The sequence below is a fragment of the Rhea pennata genome, chromosome 4 (assembly GCF_028389875.1).
Source record: "Rhea pennata isolate bPtePen1 chromosome 4, bPtePen1.pri, whole genome shotgun sequence".
NCBI classification, from domain to species: Eukaryota; Metazoa; Chordata; class Aves; order Rheiformes; family Rheidae; genus Rhea; species Rhea pennata.
In genome coordinates, this window is record NC_084666.1 from 44,183,204 (window position 1) to 44,204,205 (window position 21,002).

Below are 21,002 nucleotides of genomic sequence, written 5' to 3' on the forward strand. Positions count from 1 at the left end.
TACAGGCTAAATTTGCAAAGATACAGAGATATACAGCTGCAGGGAGAAGGAAAGTATGAAACAAAGCACAGACTCCCGAGCATCAACACCAGCAATTCGGCAGCGCTAGCTGAATAATCAAAACCCAGCGCTGCTCGCCAGGCTAAGTCAGCTTCACGTCCTTGTCTCAGCAAGGACGCAAAGCAGACAGGGACGCGCAGGAAGGAGGACAGCCCACGGGAGAGCCTGCAGCCCACCAGGCCATGGCGACCTGAACTACTGTCACACCGCGTGCTTCTCCCCCGCCTTTTATGCACCCTCTTCGTGAGCCTCAGAAACACACCACCCATCACGTTTCACCCGTGATGTGGTTCGGTAGGGACCCCTGCCAATATCCAACCTTTGCAACCCCCTCCATAGGGGCCGAGGGCAGGGCCTTCTCGGGGACACGGCCCAGAGATCACCACAGACGGGGCTAAACCAGAAGCCTTTTGCTGCAGAAGGTAAAGAGCAAATTCTGCAGTCAGTGGGATCACCTACTTGAACAAAATGTGGCTCAGGTCTATGTTATACCTGAAACACTGGATAACATCCAGTGCAGTGATCAGGGAGGGGGAGGTGGGAACTCAAGACAGACCAAATTAAAGAAAGGACTATGACTTTTGCCTAATAAGCTTACAGGAGCCTTAAAAAAAAAGAAAAAAAAATCATAGCATGATTGTTTCCCCAATGATCAGAAATGAAGTGTGTTTCTCTTTTCTACAACATCAAATCTGGAGAGTATCAAATACCTACTACCTACACAGGCATGCAAGTCTCCATTTGGCAAGGACTGGAAATGTAGACTAAAGAAAACCTGGTAACTACCTGCAGCAGAACCAGTGGCAATCTGTGCTAGCCAAAGATGCTAAGTTTCCCAAACAAAAAATATATATATTCCTTAAGGAGCATCGTGTCAGGATCATTATGCAGTAAGTTAAGACAACGATTAGCAAACAAGACATTATAGAATAGGCTGCTATGGAAAAACTCTTCAGGCACCTGTGAATTGTGTGAAGAATTAAGCATTATTGCTGAACAAGCCAGGCCCTGTTCCAGAAAAATCAGCGTTTTCTTTCATAGCCATCTGCCTGCATGCTGAGATGCTTCTCCCAGAGAAAATGCCCTGCTTGTTGGCCAAAGACGCTAACTACTGCAAATGACGCCCAAGAGAAGCCCATCTCAGTGTCACGCACTTCTTGTACATATAGCATTAGCATGCTTCAAAACAAGAGAAACAAACCGTTTGCAACACTCGGCTAGCACCAGATGCAAAGACAAAGAGAGCATCAGCACCCCAGCAGACGGCAAATGTGTTCGGCTACAATTCCTTCAACAGAATGCCGAAGAAGAAAGCATGATTTCAATCAAAGCTATGAAAATTACATAAGGACACAATCATTAGGACAACTTGGCTTTCAGCTAAAACGAGAATAAAGGCTGACATTTCAGGCTAAAAAAAAAAAATCTTAACAAAACCCACACACGCACACACAGAAACTCCTAATTTCAGTCAAAACATATGAATTCAGAAATCTCTGTGATGCTAAACCTGGTGACTTATACAGCAGTTAGGCAAACAAAAATTAAAATAAAATAAAATAAAGTAAAATAAAATAAAATACTCAGAACAATGTACTGCAACATCCCAGCCACATGTCCTCCAGGTATGATAAACCTGCAAGAATTTAAAAAGCTGCAGTGTGCAACACCCAGCTCAGGAAGACTCATGGCACTCAAGGGAAAAACAAATCCTGGAAAAACAAAGGAAAAATTGCTGAAATTAAATACATAACCCCAGACCAGTTGTAGTAAAGGCACCAAAATGATGCCTGTGTCAGACCCAAGCAATTTAAACAGACACTAAAACAACTCATTCCCAATTAACAGTAATCATAGACAATATCACTTGATTTGACCAGAGGGGGAAAAAAATCTTTTTGTACTTAAAGTCAGTGATACATACTGACAAAAGCTACTAAACAAAAAGAGCAGCTACATTCTCTGCAAGTGCAGAGAGATTTTGAAATGATATTTGTGCTCAGTGTATTAACCAGATGTGCAAATAGGCCTTTAAGGGAGCCTTGCCCAGAACTGATGACATTTTGATGTGCGTGATGCAGAGACAACATGAAGGAAACTATAGTCACAGCTACAAATGCCTGCCAGAAAGAACGAGGAAAATGAAATTAAAATTGGCTGCAATACTACTATAGGACACTTGCTGATCTCTGCAAGTCTCCATCTAATCTCCTAAGAGAAAAGCAGCATAATAAATGCCTAAAGATATTACACTGCTTCAGCAATTCAGAAACTATTAGGATGTGGAAACTACTTCAAACTGACTCAGACTGGTACATTACATCCTACTTAGATCACCCCAAAAAAAGAAGAGTGCATCTAAGTGGCTCCCTATCCCAAGTAGCTCTGCAGCATAAGCATCAGGGAAACACAGGAGACACAGGAAGACTTCAAAAACCTTAAATAAACCTGCCACATGTCCGTTCCAGAAAAGAAGATGGAAAAGATCCAAACACAAGGCTAAAAAAAGAAAAAGTCTACGTTCATCACTTGGGAAAAGCCAACCACTCAAAGAGAAGTGCCAAAATGGAGCCATCCCAACCAACCAAATCTGGTAATACGTGAGGGTAGTTCAGTGCTATCCAGGTCATTAACAACAGTTTTCCAATAGGAATTGCGAAAGAACTGTTTTCCTAGAAAGCCAGAGAGACTGTGTATTGGTCAAACGTGACTAAAAGCAGAAATGTGATGAAAAAGCAAAAACACTACGAAGCAGGCAGATAGTCTAGATCTTTTAATCACACAGCAGAGCCTTCTTCATTATAAGGTTACCGTTCAGAGTTGAGAAGTGTTGCCAGCCAACAGCTCCCTGCCCTTGCTCCCCTCCCAGCTCCAAGTCCTAAGCTACACTCAAAGACTTCAAAAGTATAACCAGAAGCTCTGTATTTGTCAAGTTCTAACCCCTACAAGAACAACAAGTGCTATGCTACAGTTAAGTACATGGTACTGTATAGAAACGTGAAAAAAGTCAGTTTTCAGGAAATGACTGAGAAATGGGCAATGTCTGCAGACAAAGAAATCAAGTCTGAGTTTGTCCTGCCTGGGTGAGCACTGCAGGGCTGCCTCCTTCCGTTGTTTCTGAAGATTGCATACAAAACACATTTTGCAAGGAAGGAAATGGGTGGTAATATTCTCTACAAAGAAGCAAAGAGAAGCTGCGTGAGAAGGCAGCCAATATAAGCAACAGGAAGAGGTTAATAGGGAGGGAGAATTGTGCATTTAAAGAACAACAAAGAAGGCAGGAGACGAAGGAAAAGCATTATGTGCTGGGAAGAAGGGAAGCAACTGAACATAACCTTTCTTGCTCAAAAAAGCACTGAAAATGTGGATGCTTTGTTGAATCATATTCAAGAGCAATAAATATATAAAGCCTTTCATGAACATGGATTTCCAGTAAATCCCGTAAAGGTTTTTGCAATGAACTTTTAACATACATTCAAAGTCATTTGCCAGATGAACTTCACCTGGACTGAAATATAGTAGGCAAAATTTTAGGAAGCCTGGTGATTTTATCAATGTAATCATTTGAATGCAAAACCAAGCATTAAATTCTTTAGATAAATTTATGTTCAGCCTTGACTACAGAGCTGCTTCCATCTGCTTTTGTGACAGCTTAGCTCAAACAGTGGTACTGTGCTAGTACCTCCACTCACAACATACACATTCAAAGGCACTAAACAGAGCCTAGGCACAGCTTTTGCTGGAAGTCCTTTAGCTCAGGGAACAAACCCGCATGTTCAGGAGTCATAGGAAATCAGACTCTAGCTTTTCCTGAGAGTCATATTTCACTGATCTTCAAGCTTTCTTGTTCTCCTCTTGATTCCCTACACTTTAAGTACTGAGCCAAAATTGGCAAAATTGTTCGGTCAAGTCTCAACTAATGTAAAATAGAGTGGAAGAGCCCCTTGTCTCATAGGCTATCCAAGATGCAAAAACTACCCAGAATTTGTGTAATCAGAAAGGAAAAAGGTGTTTAGGAAAAGGCTCCAGGATAACCAACCAAACTGTTTTGGAGTAACCAGAAAAAAACGATCCCCACTCCAAAGAAAAAGCAGCAAATCAAACGAAGATTGACAGAGAAAACTGATGTCTTGAATGGCAGTGATTAAAATAAAAAAATTTCTAGAAGCCAGGCTGAATTAGACCTTTTTACTGAAAGAAAGAGCAGAAGATTCTTCAACTAAGTAACCAAGAACCAAAACGAATAGTCAGGGCCACTATACAGTTGGAAAAGAACATAGCTGGAATAATCCAGCTATAGCTATCTAACAAAATGGAATTTCTGCTTCCATATGGAAAATAAAGAAAATGTTAAATATGGAGGCTAAATAAAATGGCGAAGATCTCCAGACCAGAGTTCTGAAAGAACCAGCACCTAATCTCACAGATCCAGTGAAGCTAACAGAAGCTGTACTGGGTGACTGGAGAATAACGAACACACACGAGAATGTCAATGGGAGAACAAACTATTCACCAGCTTGAGTTAATAAACATATAAAAATTCAGAACAAGTCTGGGAAAAAAATCATAAATGCTGGAGTAAGCACAAAAAGGAACGAGAAGGTAGAGAAAACACACATTAAAAGAATTCTAAAGCAACTATCTATCTGCACAGACAAAAGAATAAACAGTGCTGAAAGAGGAAGTATCAGTTTGGAGAGGGATTATGATTGAAGTTCTTGATGATCAGGTTGGGAATAAAATTAATAATTAATACCAATCATTATAGCACAAATACAGTCATCTGCAAATATAGTGTGGGAAGGCATTGACAATACGTAGATCAGAATACAATAGAAGGAAAGCTAGATATCCTGATAATCACAGTAACAGAAATGAGATAAAATTCAGGTCAAAATGCTGACCACGCTTCATCTGAAACAACAGCTGCGGACATCTACATTAAGAAAATTCAAATGTAGAAGGCTACACAAGTCTCCTCTCCCCTACCCATCCTATTGAAGTTTGGTAAATTTTAAATCAAACAAGATAGCCACGAAAAGCATGTGACCACTGTACGACAAAGGTAAAGGACAAGAAGCGACAAGAACTATTGAACTTCAAGAATTAGGTTTGATGCAAGAATAGCATTCACATTTAAACTGGAACATTGAAGGTTCATTACCTTTCAACAACTAGGGCTCTGGAACAGCCTTCCAGTCAGGAAAAGTGGCAACAAAAGCCATCTCTTCTTAACATCAAAATAGGTATATGACAGAAACTACATGAGGGCTCCCTGCTACCTCAGGATTCATTAGATCAGGTCCCTTCTAGCTCCACACTGATTTTGAAAAGCAAGGCTTCAGCTTGGAAGCTTGCTTTCTATCAGTGTAATTCCCTGTGTTGTACTTGAACTCCATCCAGAGACACCAAAGGGGCAAGGCCATACAGGACTGCCACACAAACTATCTGCTGCTAGAAAAAGCCACCACTCAGAAGAACTTATTTGTTACTTAAAACTCAGTAGAAACTGGTGAAGAACCTGCATTTCTCTAGTGATGAGAAGGGCTCTGAAACTGATTAAACACACCATACAACCAATTTATCTCTGCCACAGCTACTGACCGGAGGGCAAACGGCAATTTTTGTCCTGGAATTGTATCAGAACACCTGCACATCAAAATACTTCTGCAATGACTGGGGAAAAGACAGTTAAAATATGTGCAAGTTTCACTGATTAAAAACTACATCCCTCAAATGCCCTTGAATAATGCTGCAGTTACTTCTTTTCCAATGCAGATAATTCACTAAAAAAAGTGTATGTTCTATATATGCAACACCCACTTTTGTGCATGTATTGCATATATATATGTATGTATATATGCAACACACACACACACACACACACACACTAGTACTATAGTTTTATTGCCAGCAAGAGCAATACAGTTGCAAAGCCAGTGGTCCTACTTTAAGAAGTTAGACTACATAGGACAAAATGATCCATTTAAGGATCCACAATACAATAATCTAAACAAATTGTCCAAATTGAAAGATAAGACTGAGCGTATCAAGTTACATGTGTCACCAAACAAAAAGCTGAGTTAAATAAATCCACATTTAAAGAGAAGTCTACTTCTAACACTTAAACTGAGTCGTGAAACAGAGAACGAGACTCCTTTCTCCCCAGCAAGAATGTGGCAGCACATGATGTATCCAGAGTGTCCCAGTACAAATTTAATCCCAGGAAAATCTCAGGAGAATAGTTTAATTATACAGTTTATGGCTGCCAACAGTCAAATTCCTTCAACACTTACAGTATCTTGGCTTATTCTTATAAAAGATCATGTCAATTCATGAATTTGAAAAATAGCTGATATTCTGGTACCTGATATATGCACACTGATTTTTAGATAGCTGCTGCACGTAAACAACCCTGAGCTTTGAAGACATTCATATTCCACTAAAATCTACATTTTTTACTCATCACATACTTAGCAGAAAATTTAAAAAAAAAGAACTTAGTTAGTAGTAAACATAGGGTGTTTTGAGCTTTCTCTCAAAAGAAAATCATTTCTAGGCACAAGACTTAGCATTTACTTATATGATGACATAGGAATGGGTTACCAAATTGTATTGATTATCCCCATCAGCTGCTTTCTCCTGAATGGGTAAATTTTCAGAGCAATTTTAAAAATATCTAGATTTTCTCAGTATACCAGTATAATTTACTGAATGTTAGACAGGCTGCTGATACTACATGAACCTTGTCCATGAAAGCTGTTTTGGCTTTTTGTCTTAATTATTGTACAATCCATACAGTAAAGGAAATGCGGAACTTTTTTTTTTTTTTTTTTTTTTTTTTTTTTTTTTTTTTTTTTTTTTTTTTTTTTAGCAATCCTTAACTGATGAAAAGATTTTTTAAAAAATTGTTCCCCACTTCAGAGGGGCCCAGTATTTTAGTCCCAGACTTACGAAAGTAAAACATGTGTGCCTCTCCAGATGATCAAGGTTAATCCACTAAAGCTGTACCCTCCATACATCAGCTTTTATGCTTAGGATACCAATGTTTAATGTGTTGCACAAACAAAGAAGTAGCCCTTGCCTCAAAGAGCTTCAGTGTAAGAAGTCACAAACAGATAAGGGCAATTGAAAAATATTTCTGCAGACAGAAAGGCTTCCTTAGATTTCAACGTTTAGTGCAATTTTTGTTAATACAATACCAAACCTCAGCAATCAGTTGGTTTGTCTACATCTTGTTGCGTCCACACACCAAGTACAAATACATACTGCACATACCATATAAAAAAAATATATATATAAAATCTATTTTATAAGAGGTCACTGTATAAGCCAAGCTTTTACTTCTACAGAACTGGTTGCTGCGGCAAATGCTCTACATCTCCCCAGTTCACAATAAATTTAACTATGTGTACTGGACAATGAGTGCTGGGGATGTTTGCCTCGTATGTGTCCTAAAAATATTAATTATAGAAGGCTGCAGGTATGCACTGGAGGACAGGGAATGCTGCCTAATGCCATACAACACAAAGCATGTGGAAAAAAGTTGACAGGCGTGCAAACAGTTCACATACCTCACAAGGTCAATGAGAGGAAATATTTCCTAACAAAGCACCGTTAGTATTTCCAAAGAACAAACCTGTATGTAATATATGTAAAAATGTAATTCTATCAACATCGTAACTAATGACAGTACTCCAGCCTGAAATGTACCCAACACGGATTAGCCACCGATTACGGGAGATTTGCTCCACCTCCACACACCATATGAATCTAATCATCTCTACCGTTTTTCCTTAAAGTTGTACTGATTCTAGTGATGGATATTTTAGAGTTATGCTATGAAGGGTTAAACCGATACAGAACATTTTGTTGCTCTTCTTTCCAGGGAACTGATTTTAAATTTGGAAATAATGCCTGTCAAACATTTTAAAGCTAAACGGGATGTAGCTGATAATGACTGTAGCAGTGACGTTTTAACCCAGTCTTCTTTCCGCATACTAATGAAAATAGAGAACCTAACATCTGAAAAAAAAATCTACAACTTTGACATTGAGTTAATGTTAACTTTTATTATTAGGGATGCTATTGGGTAATCTCTACTACTTGAAATACCTTAGTTAGTAGGAACTCACAAGGAGCACTTTCCATTCTTCTATTTAAACTTTACAATATATATTCCTTACTTCTATACCATTCATAACAACATGAGTCTTCCTTCAAACTTGTTTACATACTATATGCACCTAAGATCATTCCTGCAGAAACCTCTTCTTGGCGTTTGAAGTATTTCTGCACAATATATTGGTCATTCTCATTCAGCAGTACACATACCAACTTTCTGAAAATTTTCAGCAGCACAACTGCAGATTAAAAAAAAAAAACTCCACACCAATTTTTGCCCGCATCACTTGGCAATGTCCCTTTAATATTAATACACAGAGAAATAAAATTTTTTCATAAATTTGTTCAAGTATGTGGAACATGTAAAATGCATAAGAATCAATATGGACTTCATTAATGTTATATTTATTTATTTTCCAGCTTCATACAAACTGGATGTAGAAGCATAAACATAGTACATTTCTACCATTTTCAACAAAAATATAACCAATATGTACAATTATTGTATTAAAAATACAAAAGGGATACAGACTCCACCAATGTCTTTCTAAAAGACATACAGGTACAAGTAGTATCAAAAGTATGAGGAAATCACCAGTTAATTGTACATTCTGCACTTGACATCACAGCGAACTGAGATTAGCAGTCCTATGGTCTACAATTACTTAATGCTTATATAACATTTGTGCAACTTGTGATAGAGCTAGGATTTTGTATTTCTATATGCACATGAGGTCCATAGCCTAGAGAATAAAACTGGCAAATAATGCATATTACATGTAAAATTACAAATGCATAATTGACAATGTGATATATAAGCAAATAGACTTAAGCTATGATTACAGGAGAGAGAATTAAATAAAGCACTGACATTTGTTTGATACAGTGAAAAAACACTGCAATTTGATCTTTAAAAGTTGAAGCTATTTACGTTTATCCACTGATCAATATGATCAGCTGAGTTCAATGGAAAAAAAAAAATCCAAGACCAGCAGTTCCTCACATTTGAGTACTACTCGGATTGGCAGCCTTCACTTTTCCGGAGTCTGTGCAAAAACAACACAAAAATAGAGGGGAGGGTCATTTCAGTCATTACAGGGTTAATAGCAGCTGTGAGCAGGTGTTTGCTACACATTGGCCTTCTCTACACATGCAGTGTTCCATGAAGCCATTAACAGTTGTGACTATTTCTGCATTGCAAAGGCTGGCATATCTAAACTTATTACTTTTCATCATTTAAAGGCTTGTTTATTCCCTAATGCCAAAGTCAATGGATGGAGGTTATCAGATCAGTTTTAACAGTTGACATTAGCTGTGACATCCCAACTTGCCTTCACTGCAATGTTATCCAGTTAATTTTTCCTTTAATAACTACTTTATAGTAAAAAAAAATAAAAATAAAAATAATATATAACTTAAAGGTGGGGTTGCCATCTGCCTCATTAAGAACGGGACACTTGGTTTTTAGCATGCCATCCTGCATTCCGCAAGGCACAGGTATGAGACACACAGTGTCCTATTTTCCTTCACTGGATAGTTGCAAGCAGGTAGTTCTGCATTTACACTAGACCCGGTTGGCAATACCATCAATCCTAACATTTACAAACGTTTGCAGATCCCAGGGTGGGGCACTTATTAAAGAGTGAAGTGAGATGGCCAAGGAAAGGCTGCATCCCATAACCTCCGCCTTCCCTTCCGCCCTGCTCAGCCATGTGATACCGATACTGTTTCCAGGAGCTCAGGCTGGCAACCCTACTGAAAGGTAGGAAATAATACTGTAATAATTACGCGGATGCAATGTTGGATCTCAGAACACAAACACACAGAACTGGAACAAAGGCATTGTAAACAAGCAAACAAGCACTGCCTCCTTGAGGGGTTTCAATGCATTTTTCTTTTTGCAGGTAAAAGGCCAAATGGAGTTTGACAACTAGCTTATCTCATTATCCCAATGAGACTAAGTGCTAGGATTGTGATAAAAATCTAAAAGGAAGATTTAGAAACCCTTCCAGGCATTGGGAAGTGCAGCCAGAGTTAATCATCCTGATGTGATGATCTTGGAATTTGGAATGATACTGTGTGATGTGGCAGACAGCGACAGCGGTAGCTCGGAGATTGCTGCACTGTGCATTTCAAGCAACACAGTTTGAAAAGTGCCAGGGCGATTTCTTCACAGTATTTCACATGCAAGGGGAGAGGGGACAGAAGGGGGAGGGGCAGAGGAAGAAGCCCCATGCTGCTTTAAGGCAGGGAAGGAGGCAAATAGGTCCACCATCCTTTAACTATAGTTCCAAGGCTCCTATTCTAGGGACGTCTTCTTGTGCTCTCCTTTAAGTTGGCTCACTCTGGATCCAGAAAAGCCCCAAGTCTTAGACAGCAGAGACTTGTTCATCTTCTGCAAACACAATAGGATAGGGGAAAATATAATTTAATTCATATAGAACAAGAACTGCTACTGAACGAAACAACCTATACTGTGCTTATATGATTTCCATTCCTTTGTGAGCATTACGCACATATTTAAAACCACCTAAACGTCTTTACGTTTCAGGTTTCCTGAAAAATATTTATTTGAAATTTTATTCCCAAAGAAAGCAAGAAAATCACTGCAACTGAGCTAGGCTCTCATAGCTTGAGAAATACTACTGCTATTCCTAGCTATCTAATAGCTGAATAAAGCTCTCTTATGTTCTTCCCTGAACATATCTGCTGGAAGTTACTATTTTCTAATGATTTATTTAAATTAAGATTGTATAAGAATTGATCATAGCTTAAGTAGTCACTGGTAGAAACCATAAAAATTCTCACACTGCCACGGTATTTCTTAAAGTCTGAGGCAATCCTGTTATTGAAGTCTCTTGTTTTCTCACCATGTTCAGGTGCAGAGTTCATCCTGCACATAAAGCCTTAGCAACTAGGAAGTTAGGGAGGGAGGGAAATAGTTAGCCTTTCCACCAGTAAGCAAAATAAAACATCAGAGATTCAAACATGTGATATGGTCATTGCCCTGCTCAATTTTCAGCATCTAGCCCTGAATATGCAATCCAGTTATATTGGCACTCCACAGAAAAACAAAGAGACTATGTCTACATAGTCTCTGTATCACTATAGCTGAGCGTAAAATACACCGACTTGCTTTGTCCACATCGACAAGGGAAGTGGCACAACAGGAGACGTTTGTAATGTGAAACAGTTGGTGGTGAAGACCCAGCGTCCATAAAGTAAGAGCTTCAGATAGAGTGCACGTGACTATCCATCTAAACCTGAACAACAAACAGCACTCTCTGGGGCAAAAAGGCACTCTGTAGACCAGGATACTTTTTTGACCATTAAAAGCATGGTCAGTGCCAAGCATTAGGTACATTTGAAACTTTCAGGGCAATTAGGGTTTTATTTGGTGAATTTAAGCACTTCCAGAGAAGCTGCCTAAGCCAATTGCTTGGCTGCCCGAGATTCAGGTGGACCTATGTTCCAAATTTTAAGTGATATTTAGGATGAACTGAATTCCTCCCCTTCCAAAAAGTGAAAAAAATAAAAAGCTTTGAAAGGTGGAAGAGAGCTCAAATTATGGAAAGAATTGCTACTGCAGAACACGTGTATAATGTGTTTATGTAATGTGCTTTGTGTCTGTGAAAACTGAGCATTTCCGCATGCAGTACTCTCAAAATCTAACAATTAGAAATTTACCATCTTCCTCTGTGGAAAACCCTTGAGACTGATAGTGAGCAAGACGTGGATCTGACTCATTTGGTTTATGCCACTGAGGTTTGTTCACAGGCCTACTAGTTGAATGGCCATGCGACTGCTGCTGCGGAGCTGATGTCCCATGGGTCTCACATGTCCGTGCCACCATCCTAGACCTCTGAAGTGCTACGTTGTAGTCTGGAGGCTTTCTGGCTGGATGACATACACCTTCCGCAAACTCAGCAATAGGTATTCCTACATAACCAGGAGGAGTTGGAGGTGGTTCCCGATACCGACCTTCTTTTCGTGCTGCAGGAAAACCAATAGACCATTATAAGAGATGGTAAGAGAAAAATGCTCAAAGAAGAATAGTGAAAATTAAATATCAAGCATCATGAGATCACAGGATGAGAAAACCCTAAGAAGGACAGGAGTTCTATATCACATAGTACATAGAGATCTTAAAAAAATAAACATATAAGGGCAGTACAATAGCATTAAGGTCTTTCATATAAGAAAATGTAGAATATACAACATACACAGTATGCAGTTATTCTTCCAGTAGTGAAGTATTAGTCTAATAAAATTCACTAAATTACATGGGGAACCTGTTAAAACTTAGCAGCTGAAGCTGTTCCATCACTTGTCCAGAATAAAACATTCACTACTCAGAAAGAAACCAGTGTGGGGTAAGACTCAAGAGTACATGGAAGTGGCAATTATCGGGAATTCTGGCATCTGCCCCAATACATGACTATTTTAATTCTGAAGATTGGCTTTGTGCATAAAAGCCCATCTTGTCATTAACATCTTACAAACAAACCAGCAACTGATATCTTCCTACAAAAATTACTATTTAGTAAGATATAATTCCAAAATGTAGGAAAGAGGAGTGAACCTTATCATCATGCTTTCTGTATGCATCATCGCCTGCTCTGGTTATAGTTGTATTCTCTATAAAATTAAATGTAGAAAGTATGCTTATAAAAAAAATAACTGAGTAAGATCTCACAAAGGAGAAGAAAGATCACCACTCATTTTGTGAATCTTGTTAGGTCTTAATTGCATCTGATCTAGACTTCATTCTGGGCATACTCAGAAGTTCTCTCTTACAGAGAATTTGAAGGGAGAAAATTTAGAAACCAAGAATTTTAAGCATTTGCAGGGACACAGCAGATAGGCCTCGGTTTTATGGATCTGTATTTTGGAATACAAAGTGAAACAAGTGAAAGCACACTTGTTCCACTTTCTGGTGGAAACCAAGTGCATTGATAAAATTAAAAGAATGGCATGAATTGGAAGCTCAGATTCTGACCTGAATGGCTTCTCCCTCTTCATAGTTCAGGGATTCAAATTTGCACCCTAGCTCTGAGGCAATGGGCCATTACTAAACAATATACTTGGATAGAAAATGGAAAAGCAGTTTATCACAGTAGTCTCAGCATGACCTCAATCTGGCAGAGTTTTTCAGCTGTGTCAACACAGAATGAATTTCAGACAGTTCTACATATTAACTTGAAGAGAGATATTCAAAGAAAAGGGGGATGAAACAAATGAAACTCAGGCAAAATGCTGAGGCCCAAAGACATCTGGGAAGCACAGAAGGAACAACATGAGAAAAATGTTAAACACTGCCAGAGCCACTGCCATGTTAATTTATATATAATTTGATCTTCCCTTTGTTAAATGACTACAAATGTATTTCAACTCTAATTTCTTAAGAACCTCTTCAGTTTTGGCTGTCCAAAGACAAACATCTAAATCTGTACGTAAGCACTAAGTGACCCCATTTTCAGAAGTAAGGAACTTTCACAATTATCAGACAAGTCATACAGAGGTATAAAGAAAAATACTTCTGAAAAATCAGGCCACATTTATTGAGATATCTAAATATAGAATATGGAGGCTTACTGCGAAGAGTAGTTCACATTTCAAAACAGAAACCTAAATAAATCAACCTCTCAAAATACTGTCCAGCAGTTAAGCTGTTTTTTTTTGATGTATGGCAGGCTCTCTTGAAATACAAAGGAGTTAACACCAAACTGAGCATCAACAAGTAATATTTCCCCTAGCAATAAATACACTGTTAAAGGGCAAAATTTGGGAGAGAATACATAATGCTTTTCTTGCTTTAAAAATAAAACCAGGAAAAGAAAGATACTTTAGAATAAAACTAGTAACTATAGACAAATGAATTAAAATACTTCATGGCAAACAAAATTTAACTTACCAATAAGCCCCTTTGTACTACTTGATGATACTGCTATATGAGCAGGCATGGGAGCTGGTTTGGACTCCTCTGTGGTTACAGATGTTATACTACTGGTTTCAGCTTCAATTGAAACATCTTTCCCACCCCTCCGCTTTATGGTACCTGTATCACCTTCTGAGTCCTCTCCCCAGTAGCCTGTTGAGGATGCCCAGCTTGCTCTGGACTGTGCTTGATCAAGGCCCTCCCTACCTTGACTTTGCCTGCCATACTTTGTGCCATGATCAGGGAACATCAGCTGGTCCATGTGACTGCCTGGGGCCCACAGTCCGGCCCCATCGCCTGAACTATCAAAATGAGTATGTCCAAAAGGCAGCGTCTCCCAGCTTCTCTGGTGCTGTATTGTTTGTATGTTGTCATGAGAACCACTCGAACAAGAAGTCCAGCTACCACGGCCACTGTCAGCGGCATCAAGTGAAGCTCTGTCCCCCTGATCCTGTGACAGTTCTTCTGTACTCGGAGAAGAAAGTACAGTTGCTCCTGCATACAGGCCTCTGTTCTCTGGCAGTGGTGCATATGAGCTAAATGGACATTGAAGAGAAGGGGGAAAAAATCAGCAATGGAATCTGAGATCATTTAGAAAACATGAAGAATGAGACAATCAAGAGAAAAGCAAGTGTAATGAAGGTTTCAAGGCAATTTCTATCAAGTATTACTGGCAATAATGACTAATTCAATTTTGAGTATAGAACATTTTCATTTCAAGTTTATCCATAACAAAATGGATAACAAAAAAAGGAACAATTACTGAATAGATATTCTGATAAAACTTAACACTTCTTGTGATTTATTTCAAAAGGTGAATCAAAGCTTTGAAGCTGCCCATTTAGGCAGGCAAACAGCACTGAGATGCTGTACATCAGTATTACAAAATACTGAAAGAGTGGCTAGACAGACAGATAAGTAGCTTTTCCAGTGTTTTTCCAGACACAGGCAAAGCTAAAGACTAAAAAAGTAGTAACTGAGTTTTAACGAGAGGCAGATGAAATTTAAAATTAGCAGTTTAGGTTTCTGCTTTTTGGATCTTTTCAGTTTAGGAAACTCTGAAATTAAACTTTTCAGTATTTCTTGCAAATGTAAGTTCATTGAACTGTGTGTGAAATACACACTACTCACTAAAACAAATATGTACCCTTTCAGCTATTGTGCGAGCCTGACACTATCACTTACACAGCAACAGCAAAAACTGACAAGGTGTTGGTTTTATTTAGCAGCTACCAGGGCTCCCAGGATTTCCAGGGTAACTTTCTATGTACACAGGAACCCTGGGTCTTCCAAACATTTAAGACATCTGACTAAAGAGTTTGCAAAGCCTGGAATTCCCAGAACTGAAGGACACCAGTTTTGGAACAGGTCTGCCATCCACAGACCCCTCAGAATTAGGAGCTTAAGAACATCCAGGGAACTGCAGCTTCCAAGTAACATCTCAGAACAGTAAGTAGAGACTAAATGAGATCTGCAGCTCCGGTTATTTTCAGACCAAGGCTCACTGCTACAGATTTGGAGAACTCCTCATAGCACTAGCTTCCTTATCATTATAAAACTTAATTACTTAGAAAATTACTCAGAAAACCAGCAGCCTAAGTGAATTTTAGCTTCCAATTATTTAAACTTTGTTGACAAGGAGAGATATGTGAGATAAAACACTGAGTTAGGTAAATTCACACTTTTCTGGGAAACCAAGATTTCTGCTCTCAGTCTGATCACTGAACAATTAGATAATAAATTATTTGTACAATTCAGTTAATTCCATCTAGAAAACAGGCTAGAATACTAATCTACCACCCAAAGAGAATAATCTGCAGCACTACTGAATACTCGGGAAATAAAGAGCAGTAAGCAAATGGTTATTGCTACTGCTGTAGACCTAAAGACACATTGGGGAGCACATAACATTTTCTAGTCAAAAAATAGAGCTTTATCATAAGATGCAGCATTCAAATAGTGTTTTTTTTTAAGGAGGAGGAAGATGAAATATTTGAGAAAGATACAAATAAGGTTATATAAACAAATACACATAAGACACATACATGCTATGTAAAAGCATAATATAAAGTAAATATTAATAAAATTCCTACCCTAAGCTGTATTGATCTGGTTCAATCATAATTCTTCTGTCAATCCTTCCCACACCAAGATTGGTCTCCACGATGCTGACAGAGTGTCTCTGTCTCCTCTCATCATGGAGGGAGACTGGCATGGAGTCAAAAGAAGAATTGCTGACAATACTAGATCTGGAAGAAATTTCACTGTGACCAGAATCTGAAAAGTTATCCACCGTGCCACTAGGAGCCAAAGTATAGGCTGCAAAAGGAACAACATTGTGTTACTCAAACAGCCTGAGAAGCCTGATCAACTATTGTCAGACAGACTCACTGCTACAGTAGCACATCAAAATTGTGATTCCATTTTATTCACAAAAGCAGCACTTAAAAGACAAAGATATAAACTTTTATGTTCTATTTCTTAATATGAGATTTAAGAATGTAGCAACATGACCTGCTTGGTTAGAATCCAACTGCTCACCTTCTTCTCTTCCTCCAAATTATTAGCAAATGCATCATATTTATATCCCTACATTATGAGATCCCACTTCACATGAAAAAAACAGCTTGTACATAAACACAGTCACAAGGATTGGAACAAAGAAATGCACTGGATAAGATTAATGCTTCAAGTGATCCAAGAGAGCCTCTTACATAGCTTTTCTGCTCAGCAAAGCTACGCTTCAGAGATGAATAGCATATAGAACATGAAGCACAGATGTCTGGGATGGCTGACTGCTTATTACTTATCTTGGCTGAGAGAAGGCCTGAAGTATTTTCAATTAAGTTAGAAAAAAATATTCAAGATTTTAAAGTTTTCTTTATGGTACTTGGCTATCTGATTCTATTCCAAAAGATAATATCCTATAGCATGTATTACCAGAATTATACAATAATCTGGTGGTAGCACAGGCACTGCCAGACAGATAAAATCTGCAAATCATGAAATGCCACAGGGGGCAAATACAGCTTTTACTTTAGTATTAAAAAGTTGTACTGAATGTTCTCATCAGCTAAGTTAAAGTTCATTAAACGTACATTTACATATAACTGCAGTTTTCATTTTTGGCTTTCAGTCTATACTTTAGCCTCAAAAGACTTCAACTGATTTATCCCAATTCACACTTGCTAAGAATATGGGATGAATTCTGTCAGACTTGACTGACAGAAAAGAAGATACCATTAGCTTGATATTGCCATCAATCTCAGGATTTCTTTCTCTCTTTAAATTTAGAAACACATTTAAGATTTGCTCTTTTAAAATACACAATATTCTTCCCACTGTTAGGCAAGCACAAAATCCCAATTCCTTTTTTCAAGAAATGCACAGATATGACCAAATTTATATAAATTCACTTTTCTCTAATAAAGTATTTGGGAAAAGTTATGCTGAGATCTTACAAGGATCGAAGCTGATAATTTAAGTCCTCTCTGCATAACATTCTCCTCCATCTGACCTTAGCAAAAATTATTTCAATAGAGATTTTGAATATGCATTTGGATATGCACTCTCTTGCCATATTCATATTTCCCCTTTTCCAACCTCTACTTATCCAACTGAACTTCTCCCCACCCCCTTTTGCTTCTTCTATAAACCCCATCTATGCCACAGATCCACAGTGAATTGTTATTCTTGTTACTCTTTTCCCCTGAAAGGGAAGGAACTGGTTAGACCCATTAGTCTGGAGCTGTTAGACATCAGCTGATTGCCACTGTCACCGACCAGGGTAAGAAAAGGGTTTAGCTTGAAAAGAATGCAATATCCATATAAGTTTTAATTCTTTACCACCCCTGTGAAAGTTTCTTCTCACAGTTACAGTCTCCAACACTCTAACCTCCTTCAAAGTTCTGAGCTCTGGGGGTCAATTCCAACACACATATTTTAACATAACATTATACTCTGTAGCTATTAAACTTGACTTTATTATTATGACTTTATGATATTCTGAAAAGAGAATAACCTAGAGGTTATCTGCAATCCAACTATTCTATCATACTTCCAAAGTGACTTTTTTGTTTAAATTACAAGCAAGTGCCTGCATTCTCTTTTTCTTCAATTTATAAACTGAACAAGTGCAATGAAAAAACAAGCAAGTTAAAAAAAATTAATTCCTTTTCCAAGGGCCTAAATGCATTTTTTAAAAAAATAACTACAAAATCATTTAAAATGAACTCTGTCAAGAAAGTTCCACTGTGCAATACTGTTTCTCAAATATCCACATCTATTGTTTGAGTAATTCTGCTGCTAGGAAAATGTTGTTTATTAGTAATTTAAATTCTGAACACCCTAACCCTGCCTTTCATACACAGGTCACATCTCATCCAGATGAATAATATAACAAATAATTCCTCTAATAGGTTAACATGCTCAATGCCATATGTTAAATTTCAATATGCACATGCTGCCACTGGCAGAAGACACTTACGATGGGAATATTTTATCTGAAGCAGCAGCAATGAGAGTGGCCTGCTGCACTATCATTTCAGGCCATCTTCCTGCATTTAGCTAATAGGAGGGCTTTCGGGTCTTCCACTAATGCATCACCTCCTGCTCTCTTGCTGACTGTGTGTAATAAAAATAAAAGCAGCAGTACTTCATCCTGACCTTTAAATCCTCTCTCAGAAATTCCTGAAACTTGCAGACTTTGGAAAACAGAATGAGAAATGTTGCACATGTCTAATACCTTTCCTTGGAGAACTCTGTGGTGAAGTGGGAGGAGAAGACAGCTGTGAAGATGCACTTGATATTGTGTCTTCAGATTGTTTCTTGTGACGGTCCAAACTTCCTTCTTCAGACAATGAAAGAATTTTCTTTAAAGCTTGTGGAGAGTTAATGCCTTTAAGTAAGAATGAATGTTACAGATGTAAAGTCTGAGATAAAAAAAAAACTTCGAATTTCACAATGTGTTTACAGAGGAGATGCCATACAGGGAAAAAAAAAAACCAAATTTTTATATATTTTTCATTTGCGAGTTTGCAGCACTAGCTCAAATGAAATTAAAGTTTTAAATCTACTTCTATTCAAAATATAGTGCTTTATTTTTGCATTTTAATCAAGCCAGTCTTTCATTTTGGCCACCTAAAAGACATATTTTATCTCTGAAAGTATAATCTAGAAATTGTGTTTCAGAATACCGTGTATACAGATCTATAACCCAGGATATGTACAGTAATGGTTGCTGTGAACTTGAGCTAAAATAGTGAGAATGCACACAACCCCTCAGATCTCACTGGGCTAGTGAAGATTTACACAGTAGGAACTGAAACTGTTCTTCCACTTCTTTTTCTATTCATAGAGCAGTACAGAAGGTCAAAGAAAGCTGGCAAAGATGACTGGCAAGACTAGGCTTAAAAACAAGGTCCTCCTGGGGTGGCCTTTCTTCCTTTTGCTTCTGCAAATTGTCTCTGCGTCAGCCTATTTTGGGAAACCAAAGAGTACCGACATCCTGAAAATGATATATGGTGTAATAACCTATGGCATAAAGAACTGCTTTTCTGAGACGGAAGATTTGTTCATGCAGACTAAAACCTTAGGATAGTTCTGCTTAAAAGTGAAGATGGAGCTTCTTTGTGACCTTTGCATTTTTTTTTCCTGCAATCAATAATTAAGAGCTGTTTCATCAACATAATCTACCCAGCTGTTCAGCAACTGTTCCACTGATGAGTGAAAACATAGTCTTCAAAGTCCTATTAAGATTAAAATTTAGGGGCATAATTAACAAGAACTAGATGAATATTAAATTGTTTCTTGCTCATTTTGCTACTTCTAACTCCTCTCTATAAGTCTAAGCAGTGTGTAAGTGAAACTAATTGGTGAAATCAGAATTATGCTCTTGTGAAATTACTATCATGTAATGACAAGGGCCAGTTATCCATTTTATACTTGCTGAGAATTTTATAGTACTTCAAGTGATATGTAAAAAGGTCTTTAATAATGCATTTGGTTATGTATACAGCTGGGACACAGATTTTGAAACCAAATTATATTAGAATAAATTATTATTGTTCAGTATCTACCACAGTTGTATGCAGACAGCAATACTGGCATAAAAATAAAGTGTTAGGGAGTAGAAGTCAGAGGGACAATTCTCAAAGCAAAACTTGGGGCCTATATTTTAACAGGAGTACTGATTTTGCACAGGCCTGAATTTCATAATAAACATTCAACTCTTGAAAAAACGTGAGAGTCTGAGGCATCTCAGATGGGTCACTCAAAACAAAACCTCCAAGTCACTAATCCCTTTGAAAAAGGCACTTGTACAAATAGTCAGAGAAGAACTTTCCTTCCAGCTGTTAGCCAAAGATAATATAATTACATCGATTAAATTGACAGGATGCTTTCCTGCAAGATATCTCTCTGTCCATCTCTAGAGAAAAGGATCTATATGCATACATTGCATAAGCTGTCATAACTGCTATATACTACTACTTGAAACAAATGCCTGGATCTTATTTGATTAAAAATACTTCCCTGACATAAACAATCAAACCTCAGAGTACTGAGCCAAACAATTCTTTGCTCCACTCACCAAATGGTGGAAGGTCTTTGACTGGCACTTTCTTGCGAGAAGGATAAAGAGATACAGCAGGGACTTGCAATGCTTGGTTTACTTTATGTTGCTGCTGCTGCTGCACTTTCTGCTGTATTCCTGCCCGGGGAGCCACTGGTGATGTTTCAGATTTTCCAGATCGTTTGTCTCCTGGATTTTTCGGTACTATGTGAGAAAATGGGTGAAAACAAAGAATGATTACTAGCTACAAATATTTTGAGAGGTGCAAAGCTCTCCAACTGATAATTAAAAGGTCCTAATACTGAAACA

The 21,002-nt window shown here is 38.0% G+C and overlaps 1 protein-coding gene across 5 annotated transcripts in view; it reads right to left on the bottom strand.

Annotated features, from left to right (window-relative positions):
* Nucleotides 1–8,112: 8,112 nt before the first annotated feature.
* Nucleotides 8,113–21,002, bottom strand: part of RAPGEF2 (Rap guanine nucleotide exchange factor 2) — a 192,712-nt gene continuing 179,822 nt past the window's right edge. For all 5 annotated transcript variants that reach the window (XM_062573814.1, XM_062573811.1, XM_062573810.1 and 2 more), the window contains 6 exons: nucleotides 20,712–20,897; nucleotides 18,867–19,019; nucleotides 16,216–16,441; nucleotides 14,099–14,658; nucleotides 11,872–12,177; nucleotides 8,113–10,579 (listed from right to left, as the gene is read on the bottom strand). In XM_062573814.1, coding sequence (XP_062429798.1) covers nucleotides 10,554–10,579; nucleotides 11,872–12,177; nucleotides 14,099–14,658; nucleotides 16,216–16,441; nucleotides 18,867–19,019; nucleotides 20,712–20,897 — 1,457 coding nt within the window. In that variant the 3' untranslated portion in view covers nucleotides 8,113–10,553. The remainder of the gene's footprint in view (nucleotides 10,580–11,871; nucleotides 12,178–14,098; nucleotides 14,659–16,215; nucleotides 16,442–18,866; nucleotides 19,020–20,711; nucleotides 20,898–21,002) is intronic.